Raw genomic sequence first — 15152 nt, 5'->3', positions numbered from 1 at the left:
AGTTTGCTCTTTAACATATTCATTATATTTATATATAATAAACTTAGAGAAGTTGATACTTGGACCAGCTCGAGCATGTTCAAGACGGACTAAACCAAGCGAGCCATGCTGAAGGCAGGTTTTGACGGATGAAAGACTTGACAACGACTCATTGCAATTAACTACGACATTGTAACCCGCCCTTGTCCGTTTAAATCGACACTTTCAACGTCCATGTGTCCTCTAGGGTACCGTGGGAATGTTCATAATTAAAAAACAGAATTATGAATTTCTGGAGTTACTGGGCGAAAGCGCAGCAAGCTGTCAAGGTCAGGGTGTCACTGTCAATGATGCGGTCTACGGGTGCGATCGTCCCTTCGCCCCGGCACACCCTGCTCCTCAGACAGGAGAGGCGAGGCGAGAGGAGAGGCTGCATCTTTCCGCCCCGGCGAGCGGGCACAGGGGGGCCAAGGGAGGAGACCACCACACTGTTCTAGTCTACATTAGCGTGTGCATCCCCGACCCAGAACCCCTGCTTCGTTCCCAACTACTAAAGGGCGATGGGAACCGCTGTCTCTGTCTGTCACACAGCCCTGGTAGATGAGGGGGATGCCCAAACCGTCTACCGTTGACTCTCTTTCAATGATAATCGATCGACATTCGTTTTAGGCAATACTAGTAACAACACACTTGCACATTCATAAACTCAACAGGTGCACATTCAATTGTGCTCAAACTCTACCCAAAGAACACTTGGATAAGGCTATGTGGAGTTGACAAAAGCAGCTCAATTTAACCAAACCTATCAAACAATTTATAAATATGTTAAGTAGCCTATAAAGGGAAAGTTGCACCTATTGATACATGTCTATTAAAACACCAGAGACGCAGAAATCAGATAGAATGTAGAGAGATGTAGAGAGAATCGTTCAATAGCCATGCACAACACCTCTTATTAATTCACATAAATCTACAGCGCGGTGTTTTCTTTCCACTCCCAGTTACAACCTCTGCGCGAGCCTTCGGAACTCTTACTTTCACTTGCCTCAGAGCGAGCCGCCTGAGTCGGGTGACGTCATCCTGGCACACAAGAGTTGGGAGTAGAAAGCAGGGACAAGCTAAGTGGGTGAAGGAAGTGGAGTTCTCCACCCTCCGCCTTCTCTGACACTTCTCATAAATATTACTAAGCTTTCATCTAACGACTCACAGCAGAAAGTCACCTCTGCTTCGGGTTTGAACAAGCATTATTTTACCAGTCGTTGTTTATCAGTTAAGAAGAGCATTGTTTTTTTGTTGGTTTAGACTATTTGTGTTCCGTGGCTTCTGGACTCGCTTGGTAGACAGTCCGTCTGTTTTGGTGCGCCGCTACGGCAGTTTTCTACCCAACTTTGTGCGCCTTGTTGCGCTCTGCGCACCCGAGGAGTCGTTGCCTCTCACATGGTGTAGACGGCTCTCTATCCGGCTTTCGCGCTGCTGTCCACACAGCCAGGACTTTGTGAAACTCAACGTCCAATACTTGCAGATACTCCAAAATCCATCTTGATAGCTGGAATTTTATAATCCTTGGAAAATATACAGTTGGCCGACTCAGGAGTCAGGACTTTACATAAATCTATTGGTTTCAGCGAAAACTGTAGATTTTATGTTTTGATATCGTTCAGCTGATGCTTTTGCACAGACAGAGGATTTTGATTCTGAAAATAGAAAATAAACGACAGTGTCCACGATGAGCAAACCCGCCGGTTCAACAAGTGGGTGTTTGGATATTCTGAATGTTAAATCAAGTAAGCATACTAAAGTTTATCTTTCTTCTTAAACTATAATTGGTTAGTAAGGTATTTATCATTGTTACAATGAAAACATGTATGAATCGAAAAGTAATAGGATATTATGTGAAAGGCGTTGAAACATTTCGAAATGAAGTCATCGACAATTTGCGTTTACCTTGGAGTTGAGGTAGGATACATCTGGTAACCCATTTTCTAACTTAAACTATGAAGTCGGTTTTGTACAATAATTGTGCATGTTCTTAGACCTACTTTAAAAAAATGTTATTTTAATGTTACAATGTATTTCATAGGAATGGTACAGGGCCTAGCCTATCCATTAATAAAACTAAATTGAGCGCTGTAGGCCTATGCTTCTTCGTTTCCAGTTTAATTCCAGTTATTTGTTGTTGATAAGTATGGCATTATTCTCTCATAAAAACAACACGGCATATTTCTGCTTGTTTTGCGATGTTAATTTCTAAAAAGATTAGTAAAGGTAAAACATGTAGGACTAAATGTTCCTGAAATGTTGTGCGAAACACCCAAACTATCAAAACGATGAAAAACAATGTACGTGAAAGAGACACCAACTATATGGAGGTAGGCCGACGGGCCAATGGGCTAGTATTGGCATGATAGCCCAAATGCTCATTTCTTGATAAACAATTGTGTTGATTGTGTCTATTTGTCAAAATGTGTGTGTGTGTGTGTGTGTGTGTGTGTGTGTGTGTGTGTGTGTGTGTGTGTGTGTGTGTGTGTGTGTGTGTGTGTGTGTGTGTGTGTGTGTGTGTGTGTGTGTGTGTGTGTGTGTGTGTGTGTGTGTGTGTGTTTGTTTGACATGACAAATATGTTTTACCATACTGATTTTTAAATGGCATACACAAATAATTGCCCTTGCATTTTGTTAAAATTAATTATGTTCTATGGTTGAACAATTTGCAGGACTTTGTACATCATAAATTAAAGAAAACATTAAAGTTCTGGATTTCGGGAAATTATAAGGAATGTTTACATGTGTGTGCAAATAACTGGAATAATGAGACAACAACAATTAGCCTATATTCTATATTCTGTAGCTTAATGCATGTATTTTTTTGTTTGTTATTGTGTTTTAAGTGTTGCTAAACTGCATTACGTCCAAACGAAATATGCCTATAACGCACATAGGTTATTATTTGTTTCACCAATGCCTTGTTGGTTGCTATTTTGGCCTAGTCTCGTAGGCCTTGGCAAATCTCAGAAAGCAATCTACAAGTATTCACTTTCATACAGCTTTTAAATTAGAATAATTCACAATTGTTGTAGCCTAATATTGCATTCTTTCCTCCAAGTTCATTGCACACATTGTGGGTGGTCACGAAAACATTTCTCTCAGTTAGTAAAACTCAGTCTAACTTCTTTCAGCAGGTTTTGGGGTTGATGGTAATTACGGTAATGGAATATGCCATATATCTTTAAGCAATTACGGCACACAATGGCGACGACTGGAACCCCTATTGAGAGAAGTTACTGACGTGTTCCCCCACACACCAAAATCAAACGTAATTTTTATTTCATAAAATTTTCCTCCACCAGCTTTATGGGAAATGTGCCCGTTATTAGTCCGTAATTATAATTGTCTAACGAGGACATTGCGATACTGGATTCATTCCTTATGTGATGCCTATACGCCTACTTCTTGGCATATAAACTTTTCAGAGGCGCAGTTAGGCTATCGCCCAACGTTTATTGATTGGTTCGACGGTTTATACAGTTATTTATTTTAAACGAATAGTTTTGATTAACTTAGGCCAATTTATTCGTTTTTGTTGTAAGCCTGGCCATGGCACCAAATATTTTCTCAAGATCTTTGAAATGCATCCTGGATTTTCAATCCTTTATAAAACCACGTCATATAGAAATGTAATTGCCAACGACTTCTTTGGTACTCTTTGCATAATTGGTGTGTTGAAGTCCCAACTCCTCCCGAAGTCGATTGTTTTTGATGCTCTGTCGTTATGGGGTCGTATCCGAATTCCCATGCTACCCTTTTTGACGGGTCACTGCATGGTGAATCAATGAGCAGGTGGCAAAACGTCAGTGTAATTACATAGCCTTCTATTCCCTATATAAAAAAGACTCCCTCATATACATACAAATATACTTCTTTTAAATAGATTTGAATAAAAAATCTTTACAAAAATCACGTTTTTTCATTTACTCCGGGGTCGATTTACATACACTTCATTTGAGTTGGTGAAACGAGTTGGTGCGCATTATTCTCTGTGCCGTGTCACTCCCTAATCCGCAGGCCTACAGACCTGCGGGATAAAGCAGCTGTCGAGTCCCATTATGAGGGGGAGTTGGCAGCTTGTAGAGATCGGGGCAGTCAGACGAGGTTCAATGGGGAAAATCATTAAGTTAACACTTTCCCTAATGTCTCCATTGTGTGCCCCCTGGAATTGTCTTTAGAGACCTCAGATATGACGCTTCCCACAACCGAACTCACAAGAAACTTGCGGGTGCATTCCCATGGCCGGGCGGTATATGAAGACACTGTACACTGTCTGTTGTCACGTTACTGTGTGTTTTGTTTTGTCCTCCTTCGTTAAAAGGGAGGGAGGGGTGATGAGGAGGAGGGGTACAGGGCATGAGTTTGGATGCAGATTTATTCAGATGGGTGCTCTTTCCAAGTGCAAAACACCTTTCTGAATCTTGATCTTAAGGAACAACGTACATTAGCTTTCAAAATAAACAAATATAAATGAATTAATTTGTATTTATTCTTTCCAGGTCGTATCTTGGATATCCCGTGTAAAGTGTGTGGGGACCGGAGCTCTGGGAAACACTATGGCGTGTACGCGTGTGACGGCTGCTCTGGCTTCTTCAAGAGGAGCATCCGCAGAAACAGGACATACGTCTGTAAATCAGGTTCTCAGGTAATAGGCCTAACTACAGTGTTTTTCCAATTTAATGTTAAACCTATTTCAAGTGCAGGTGGGGACTTTATCCTAAATGTATCCAAACATGACGCACACATTGGGCATTTTACGCACGGTCATGTTGCGTCTTTAAATCAAATCAAATCAAAATTATCGGCCAGTCTTGAGTCTCCAGGGTTAAATCTCTCCTAAGACCTGTCTCTGTGAGCGGCCAGCCACCCAGGGCACGACAGGGCCTAATTGCATCGCCACCCAAGGCCATTGACTGGCGCTAAGCACAGTCCTGCTTTAATGTATCAGGTGTAATCCAATCTAATGTAATGACACTAACCCGAGGATTTAGCCAACAGTGGGCGGAATAGCCCTACTTATCCTCGGAGATGAGACTGCTGCTGAGCCGCGGGGGATCGAGTCAATAGCTGTGATAATAACACATCCTTCACCTGTAGAATGGCGTCCCAGGAAAATAACTGTTTAAAGGTCCAATGCAGCCGTTTTTATCTCAAAATCAAATAATTTCTGGGTAACAATTAAGTACCTTACTGCGATTTTGTTCAATTAAAATTGTCAAAAAGAAGCAAAAACAGCTTGTGAGGAAATAGCAAATCATCAAGCAAGAATTTGCTAGGACTGTCTGGGAGTGGTCTGAGTGGGGAGGGGAAACTAGCTATTTGGAACTCTCTTAGTCTATTAACTAATTTACAGGCTGGTGATATCACCAGGCAGGCCAAAACTCCATCCCACCAAAACAATACGATTTTCAAGCTCTTATAGTAAAAGGGCATTATCATAGTTTTCACAATTTCACAGTATTATCCAACCGCATGCCGTGGAAATATATATAAAACACATGTAAATCACGTTTTAGACTGCACTGGGCCTTTAACAGCCATTCGCTTCTCCCTCAAACACAGCGTGTCATTCACTCACTGTGCCAAAGCTTTCATAGTGTTAAGAACATCGTTGGGGGAGGGGGGTAAAGTTGCAAAGTCGAATCCCCGACCTGACAAGGTAAAAATCTGTAGTTCTGCCCCTGAACAAGGCAGTTAACCCACTGTTCCGAGGCCCATTATTAAAAATAAGAATTTGTTCTTAACTGACTTGCCTAGTTAAATAAAGTTTAAAAAAATCTCACTATGTATCTTCAACAGCCGATCTGTTTTCCAGAGTCTTCGTTAGTAACGTTGCTCTTAAAAACATTCCCAAATCTACGAGTGATCCAGACCACTCATAGAGCAGCATTAGATGTTTTTTGCCCTTCCGCATCACTTTATCTACAGAGGATCTCCGCTAAACATAGAATCAAGTCTGTCTGACTGTGACCGCCGATAAGTTCAGAACAAAGTTGACCATAAATGCAAAGTTGCCAAAGTACTTGCAATTTTTGCAAACAAGTGAAAGATAAAACGATGCTTCAAATGAAATCAGAGATCACGGCATTAAAAGATAAATAGGCAACATGGGCCTATATATTTAAATAATATTTAAATCATACTCCGGTTTTTTTTGCGACTAGGCTACTGTCTGTAATTTTTGTTTCATGATGTGTGACAAGATGCATTATTATTGGGTAAGCATAATAAGCCGCTTCAATATTTGCAGACATAGATGGTAATATCTCTCTAGTCTAGGAGCCGATCCGTCGTCGGTATTGTGGAATAATTCTAATGTTTAAGTAAGATTTGAGTAGAGAAGGCTGATCCGAGAGCAGCGTTGCTTTTCTTTAGATCTTATCAGTTTCGACACATGGTTGAACGACGCAATTAGCGAAAGTTCTCTCTACTTGCTTAAAAAGTTGCCTCGTAAACAACGATACAACTGGTAGGCGACGATCATCGTAATGGTTAATTTTACATCCCAACAGGGAAACGAGGCCCAGAGCAATTACATTTAACTTCTCTCTCTCTCTCTCTCTCTCTCTCTCTCTCTCTCTCTCTCTCTCACACACACACTCTCTCTCTCTCTCACACACTCTCTCTCTCACTCTCTCGTTTCCATTATAGGGAGGATGCCCCGTGGACAAAACGCACAGAAACCAATGCCGAGCGTGCCGTTTGAAAAAGTGTCTTGACGTGAACATGAATAAAGACGGTAATAGGCTTAATTTAATTATTATTTTGGCTACACGCCGGCAGTGACATTTCGGTTTGAGGCGATCAAATCGGATGGAAAAGTGTATTTAACGTAATCAGCTGAGAGCGGGGTAAACAGAGGACGTATTCATAACATTCTCATAAGAGGCAAAGCCTTTTACCTCACCGAGCTTTGAACAAAATAAGAACATTGATAAATAAGGCATTCACAGACGAGTAGGTCTAGTTTACTAAAGAGTATTGTCCCTGCTCTCCAATTTGACAGCCGTTCAACACGAGAGGGGTCCCAGGACTTCCACCATACGCAAGCAGGTCGCCCTATATTTCCGGGGGCACAAAGAGGTGAACGGTTCATCGACCCACTTCCCGGGCTCGAGCCTACCGGGGCCGCCGTTTTTCACTACGGTCACGCAATTGGAGCCACATAACTTGGAAATGAGCACCGTAGCCAGCACGCCGGAGAGGCAGGCCATCGTTGGACTGGCCCAGCCCACCCCGAAGGTAAGCCCCTGTCCTCGGCTCACCCTTCACTCACGGAGCTGCGCTATGTGGCCAATGAGTACAAACAAGAACTTTGGAAAAACACAACGTGCTTCTTTCTCAACTTTTAAGAGGTTTAGAAGTTGACATTCCGGTCCCGATTCAGCAGCTTCGAGTCACACAATATGTAATTCATATTTTCACCTCCATCCAACGCAGGCAACATGAGTTTATAATTAGACCCACAGTTTAATCTAGTGCTGGTGCTTTGTTTTATGAGATACACACATATTAGTCACAAATGTGGCACCGATGCATTTGATCACGCTATTTATTAGTCCTATAGCACATTATTTTATTCAAATGGCACCCCGAGGCCCTATTTGTTTATATTGACCTCTTGCATTGCAGTACCCTCACGAGGTCAGCGGCACGCCCATGTACCTCTACGAGGTCGCTACGGAGTCCGTGTGTGAGTCAGCTGCGCGCCTGCTCTTCATGAGCATCAAGTGGGCCAAGAGCGTTCCCGCCTTCTCCACGCTCCCCTTACCTGACCAGGTAAGCCACTATATTCAGTATGGATATTATAGGATAGATATTAGCCAATACATTACATTATTAGGCTATCCCTTTCCAAAAATAAAAGTTGCAATTGCATAGGCCTAAGTACAGTAATCAAATAATATAACTAATGTGTTCAAACCTTAATTCTCTATCAATATTTTCTTGGAAGTATATTAGGCATGCTCATTGTGCAGCGCTGACTGAGGTTTGTAATCTGTTTTACAGTTGATCCTGTTGGAGGACGCCTGGAGGGAACTGTTTGTTCTGGGCATAGCGCAGTGGGCCATTCCGGTGGACTCCAACACCCTGCTCGCTGTTTCCGGTATGTAACCCATATGACCAATCAACAGGTTAACTCTATTTAACAGATTACATTTAGGCTACTTACTATCATGTTACGTTTAGATTATTTTCGTTTCGATTCCATGGGATTTAAATGTGGCGTTGGAAGGAAAGCGAAAATAGAGACAGATTCTCCATTCCATTTATTTAAAGGTATGAACACAGACAACACAGAGTCCCAGCGGTTGAATAACATAATCTCAGAAATACAAGCCCTGCAGGAGGTCGTTACTCGCTTCAGACAGCTGCGTCTGGACGCAACCGAGTTCGCCTGTTTGAAGTGCATCGTCACGTTCAAAGCTGGTGAGTTGAAGAGGGCGTCATAAACAATTATATTAAAATAAATTATCCTCACTAAAATCACAAGAAGGCAGGGTTGGGGTTAATTTAATTTGAATTGCAGTCAATTCAGCAATTAATTGAAATTCCAATTCCCAATTCCAACTATATTCCATGCTTTTTAATAAGAAAAATGTGGAATTGGAATTTGGTTTACTTTCTGAATTGAAATGGAATTGTCCCTGCAAGGTCACCAATAGTTTAGAAAAAAATAAATAATAGCCAAGGATGTTAATGCCAAAAACAAAATAGATATGCTTTTTAAAAACATTTCAATGCAGATGTCTGAAGTACTTTGACCATGCATTTGTCAGGTACATGTGAATATAATGGCAGTCAGTAACCATATTGTCTGTGCCTTTTCCCTTCAAGCTGTGCCAACGCATGGCGGGTCAGAGTTGAGGAGTTTTCGCAACGCCAGTGCCATCGCTGCACTACAGGATGAGGCACAGCTCACCCTAAACAGTTACATACACACCAGGTGAGACATTTGATAAAAACTAACAGTTTAGAAATTATTTATTTCTTAACAGATATGCAGACACTTGTTTATTTAAGCTATTTGTTCACTATACGAAAATACTTGGCACACAAGTGGCCAGCCAATATGGGCATATTTCTGTACAGTAGGCTATTATGCACAGCAAGATAGGCTACCCTGCAAACAAAAATTAGTTGTTAGAACATCCCCAGAACGTTACGAAATGGTCGCCTAATGCCATGGTCCTGTGGAGGTTTTGTCTAGTGCATTAAGAGAGGTGCATTAACCAAAATGTTTATTTTTTTAAGTAGGCAAGTCAGTTAAGAATACATTCTTATTTTCGATGACGGCCAAGGAACTTCCTTATTCAGTTGCAGAACGACAGATTTTTACCTTGTCAGCTCAGGGATTCGAACTTGCAACCTTTCGGTTCCTAGTCAAACGCTCTAATCACTAGGCTACCTACCACCCCAATGTCAGTCATTTTTGTTAAATGCAAGTTATTTTGTGTTTTTTAAACAACTAATTGACAGACATCGGTTCAATTATTTGAATACCATTTCGTCCATTTCTTTGAGCTCAATGCGTACATTGCTCTACAAATGCCCGAACTATGCGATGTAGTAGGGAGTTGTAGTTTCCAACACGCCAATGCTCTACATAGTTTAGCACAGAAAACGTTCTAATTAACTACAATGACCATAATCCATTGAGCAGTTTAACTTGTCCCTTCTGTGTTTCTTTTACGCCTGCTACAAGTAAGACACAGAATGTGCGTAAGAGGGGATACATAGAGAACAGTTTCTTTACTAGTTATCTCCACCTGAAAATACATGATCTAAGTGATTGATAGTTGGTATTCAGTAGTCATAAAAGTATGCTTTATTTAATTCGAAGAACTACTAAAATAGTGACAGCATAGACAGTAGCTCTATAGAGACCAGATGAGTTGGATTGAAAGAATAAAGTCATCAACTATAACAAATGTAATATACACAACAACTTAAATATTTTATTTGAGTAAAGTAATGTGAATAACTGATGATAAGCAGTAATGAACAGTCACTACCGTCATGGGACTTTTATTCATTGTTTTATTCTGTGTTGATACAGCATTCAACCCACATAATGCATAGTGCATTTAATGTTGAAAAAATTATCGAAACCAAAATCGTTACTTTTTTAAACCCGAACCGACCTCAAAAAGCACTAATCGCTCAGTGCTAATTGTGACAAGCATCACTACATCACACCTGCCCAGACCCACTAGCCCCACCCCTATCTCCATGCCCTTATCACTTTCTGCCACATGGCCTCAAACTGCATTATTTTGTTTCTCTCCATCACCCATGCTCTTAAAATCTTTAGATAATAAAGCATTTGAACTTTCCATTACCTGAACAACGAAGGATTGATTTACTTTTTAAAAGATACTTGATGAGAAGAGTATTGTCCAACCCATCGGGTATCTCACTGCACCTTCATGTCAGGTCTTGAAATATACAGACAGACAAATGAAAATAACATTTGCACTGCAATTCTTCTGACATCTATCTTTCCAACTCCGCTCATAACGTTTGAAATGTGTAATTCCCAGAAGGCATAAATTCAGCTTTGTGTCAGTATAATATTTATTTGATCAACTCTCAATCTTGAGCAAATGGCACCACTTTACAACTGAGTATGTAGGCTAATAAGGTTTAGGGATGATGCACCCGCGGAGCGTATAGCGCCCCCATTCACAATGAACACATCAAGTAGCCTAGGCCTATAGACGGAACGTTTTTGTAGGACATTACATTTACTGATAGATTAATCAACAATCAACGCTAACTTGCAACAAAATCACATTTACAGTTAGCAATCTAGCTAATATGTTTTGAGTTCCCACTTCCTCAGGTTGTGTAGCATAGGCCTATAGCTTAGGCCAATATGCAAAAAAGAGATATCTGTTGAGCAAAAATATAATATTTAGAGTTAGCTAGTTAATGTGTTTTCAGTTCCCACTTCCTCAGGTGGTGCATTTTGTAGCATATAGGCTAGCCTAGGTCAATATGAACAAAAATATGTTAATCACTATAGAGCCCTAAAGAAATCGGATCATTCTGAATCCCAATTTGACAGGTGGCATTCTTTGGAAATGTTAGATGAACTAGCTAACTTATTTCTTGAATCATACAATCTCAGTTGAATGAAATTTAGTCTAGAAATCTGGCACTAATGGAAAGTAATTGTTATATAACTTTTTGTCCATATCGCCCAGCTCTATGAGAGCATCCTAAAAACATACTTGATTACATCTCGATCCCCACAACTAACGGGGTAGGAACTAGAAAGACCCTTATTGGGGACCATGACACAATGTCTTGCCTAAGCAAACTAACACCTGTATGAATCATCCCTGTGTGGTCATTGAATGTCATGAGGACCTCCTGTCAGAGCCAAACGGGGACGTTCTCTAATGATCATTAAAATAATTTATTGTAACCTTCTGTTGGTAGCAGACCAGGATCTGTACTGGATGTCCCCTTGAGTTTATTGAATGTCCTGGATATAATGTCCCATTGGAGCAACCTGGGAACCTTTTTGTAATGTACCTTAACGATCATGCTGCGACCTTATTGTAACGTTTTGTCTGTAATAATCCAGGACCTGTCTGAAACATTCCCTTGTAGTTATTGAATGTCCAGAGGATGATGTTCTGTCAAAACCAAATAGGAACCTATTTCTAACGCTTCCTGGTCATCAAAATACTTCATTATAACGTTATAACGCGACCAAACCAGGACCTGTACTGAACGTCATCTTATGGTCCCGAGGTTAACGTAAAGTTTTGATGTTCCTATAATGTTCAAAGAACATCAGTGCGAAAACATCTTGCCGAAACCCTAAAAGGGACCTTATGGGAACGTTGCCTAATGTCCTTAAGATGTTCCGTTTGCTGGGTACTTGGCCAATTCATATAAACAGTTACATACAAGCAAAATGTTCAGGGAGTCACTGTGCAATTAGAAAACAGTCACAAATGAAATTTAAAGACAAGGAAATAATTGCATCTTTCTTGTTTTTGTTATTGTAGATATCCAACTCAGCCCTGCCGCTTTGGGAAGCTGCTTCTGCTTCTACCAGCTCTGCGGTCAGTCAGCCCGTCCACCATAGAGGAAGTATTTTTCAAGAAGACCATCGGGAATGTGCCCATCACAAGGCTCCTGTCTGATATGTACAAATCAAGCGATATATGAGTTTATTTCCCCTGCTTTTGAGTGTCTGCAAATGCTCAGACACAAATGTTCTAATGGGCGCATGGCAAGTTGAACTTTAAGAACAGAGTAATTTGTAAATTACATGCATATTGAAGACAGTAAAAAAAACTTGATTTTACCAAGTAGAACAATCATCTTTGAGTTAGGCTTAAGTTTTGAGGATGTAATTTCCCTAATAGAATTGCCTAGCCAATTTAAGTAGGTTACAATTTCACAAAATACTGCAATTTCTGGTTTTTACAAAATAAGGATAATCTTCAATTGTAAAGACTTTAACAGTGGAATGAGCTGTCCATAATTGATGAACCTATAAAAACGTGGAGATGTTTTTGAGTGTCTCTAAGACCAATGAGCTTCACAACAAATGCCCTTTCAATCTTTTATTGCATCGTTCAATCTGAGTGAATGGAAGAAACCAAAAAAGATTACTCGCAACTCGAGCCACGGTCAAATGTGATATGGGTTGCACTTGACCCAGTGCTGAAACCAAAGGCCGTGGAGCATCACAACTGCCGAAGAGGAGGCACCACCTCCTCAAGATGGGACAACACCGACTGTTCTCTACAAGCTCGTGTGATGATCCCATACACTCAGAGGATTGAGAGGAAAGAGCCGATCAGGGCCCTTTTTCATTTTTTTTAATCTATCTGGATTTCGCCTATCGGATAGGATTAAATGTATATAAACATCATTAACAGTAAATGATTAGTCTATTCTATTAATTATATTTCTATGCATTTAATCCTCCCTGATAGGGGAAAACTATATACAGTACCAGTCAAAAGTTGACACACCTACTCATTCAAAGTTTTTTCTTTATTTTTACTATTTTCTACATTGTAGATTAATAGTGAAGACATCAAAACTATGGAATAACACCCATGGAATCATGTAGTAACCAAAAAAGTGTTACAATCAAAATATATTTTATATTTGAGATTCTTCAAAGTAGCCACCCTTTGCCTTGACAACTTTGCACACTCTTGGCATTCGCTCAACCAGCTTCATGAGGTAGTCACCTGGAATGCATTTCAATTAACAGGTGTGCCTTGTTAAAAGTTAATTTGTGGAATTGGTCTCCTTAATGAGTTTGAGCCAATCAGTTGTGTTGTGACAAGGTAGGGATGGTAAAAAGAAGATAGCCCTATTTGGTAAAAGACCAAGTCCATATTATGGCAAGAACAGCTCAAATAAGCAAAGAGAAACGACAGTCCATCATTACTTTAAGACATGGTCGGTAAATTTGGAAAATGTCAAGAAATTTGAAAGTCACAAAAAACATCAAGCACCATGATGAAACTGGCTCTCATGAGGACTGCCACAGGAAAGGAAGACTCAGAGTTACCTCTGGTGCAGAGGATAAGTTAATTTGAGTTACCAGCCTCATAAATTGCAGCCCAAATAAATGCTTCACAGAGTTCAAGTAACAGACACATCAAAACATCAACTGTTCAGAGACCGTGAATCAGGCCTTCATGGTCGAATTGCTGCAAAGAAACAACTACTAATGGACACCAATAAGAAGAAGATACTTGCTTGAGCCAAGAAACACAAGCAATGAACCTTAGACTGGTGGAATTCTGTCCAAATTTGAGATTTTTGGTTCCAACCATGTTCTCCGCATGTGTGGTTCCCACCGTGAAGCATGCTGGTGTCACTGTCAGTGATTTATTTAGATTGCAAGGCACACTTAACCAGCATGGCTACCACAGCATTCTGCAGCAAAACACCACCCAAACTGGTTTGCACTTAGTGGGACTATAATTAGTTTTTCATCAGGACAATGACCCAACACACCTCCAGGCTGTATAAGGGCTATTTTACCAAAAAGGAGAGTGATGGAGTGCTGCATCAGATGACCTGGCCTCCACAAATACTCAACCCAATTGAGATGGTTTGGGATGAGTTGGACCGCAGAGTGAAGGAAAAGCAGCCAACAAGCACTCAGCATATGTGGGAACTCCATCAAGACCGTTGGAAAAGCATTCCTCATGAAGCTGGTTGAGAGAATGCCAAGAGTGTGCAAAGCTGTCATCAAGGTAAAGGGTGGCTACTTTGAAGGATAGAAAATATATTTTGATTTAAAAAATAAAAAAGTTTACGACATGATTCCATGTCTTCACTATTATTCTACAATGTAGAAAATAGTGAATATAAAGAAAAACCCTTTTTATAAGGTATTGAAACTTGACTGGTACTGTGTGTATATAACTGGCCCTGAGGACTTGATAAAAGCTGTTTTAAGCTCTCAAATTTAGAAATAAAACAAGTAATTGTAATGAGCAGGGTTCTATGTTCAAGGCTGAGTGAAATGTCACCTGTTTGTGTTGGTGTGTCAGTGTGTGGGGAAGAATTAAAAATGATTACTTTGTGAAGTTAGACACTAACACTGGGAAAAAAATATTCAGCACTTGGATTTTTGAATTTTGCTGTTGGCTGTAAATATTTTTTCTCTGTTGTACAAAGTGGGAGTAATAATTTTGTGAGAGTTGTCCTGAAATATATTAGAAGAATAAATGATATTGAATTATAGGTGTCCCAAATATTCATTGAGTTATCCCTATGTCACACTGATTGCGAACCAGAAAAAAGGGTACAATTCCCTGAAACCCCAATGGGAACAAATGCCATGAGTTTTAAAGTTAGACTGCAGTAGAGTGCATATTGAGTCATGGCAAATACAATGCCCCAGATGAGACCTTGGGAGAAGCTGTAATAATAACACATTGGCTCAGGGGTTTCAAGTGCTGTCCAATGAATCAAGGGCTTTATCGTTATATTGGCTTTCATAATGATTTTTTTAAAAGTACCATTGAAAACATCATTAGTAGCGATCAATGTCGTTCAATCCAATTAAAGTGGAGAAAAACAGGGTTCATAGGGAGTTCGGTGTACAGCAGGTTGCCATGGCAGGGCAACTG

The 15152-nt window shown here is 40.3% G+C and overlaps 1 protein-coding gene across 1 annotated transcript; it reads left to right on the top strand.

Annotated features, from left to right (window-relative positions):
• The first annotated feature begins 1092 nt into the window (after window positions 1-1092).
• On the top strand, window positions 1093-13023 carry LOC112217798 (nuclear receptor subfamily 2, group E, member 1). Its single transcript, XM_024378332.2, has 9 exons — window positions 1093-1763; window positions 4521-4666; window positions 6673-6760; window positions 7028-7263; window positions 7654-7800; window positions 8032-8128; window positions 8302-8451; window positions 8860-8968; window positions 12048-13023. The coding sequence occupies exons 1-9, from the start codon at window positions 1706-1708 to the stop codon at window positions 12208-12210; spliced, it is 1194 nt and encodes a 397-aa protein (XP_024234100.1). The 5' UTR covers window positions 1093-1705; the 3' UTR covers window positions 12211-13023.
• Window positions 13024-15152: the final 2129 nt, after the last annotated feature.

Source organism: Oncorhynchus tshawytscha, linkage group LG18, assembly GCF_018296145.1.
Source record: "Oncorhynchus tshawytscha isolate Ot180627B linkage group LG18, Otsh_v2.0, whole genome shotgun sequence".
NCBI classification, from domain to species: domain Eukaryota; kingdom Metazoa; phylum Chordata; class Actinopteri; order Salmoniformes; family Salmonidae; genus Oncorhynchus; species Oncorhynchus tshawytscha.
This window is presented reverse-complemented; position numbering and strand designations above follow the sequence as displayed.

What these genes read in the sequence shown, in the direction of transcription:
- LOC112217798 (XM_024378332.2), top strand. Translation starts at nt 1,706, where the DNA reads ATGAGCAAACCCGCCGGTTCAACAAGTGGGTGTTTGGATATTCTGAAT. An exon ending in TATTCTGAATGTTAAATCAA is followed by an intron (nt 1,764 to 4,520) that starts GTAAGCATACTA and finishes TATTCTTTCCAG; the next exon opens with GTCGTATCTTGGATATCCCG. An exon ending in AACAGTTACATACACACCAG is followed by an intron (nt 8,969 to 12,047) that starts GTGAGACATTTG and finishes TTGTTATTGTAG; the next exon opens with ATATCCAACTCAGCCCTGCC.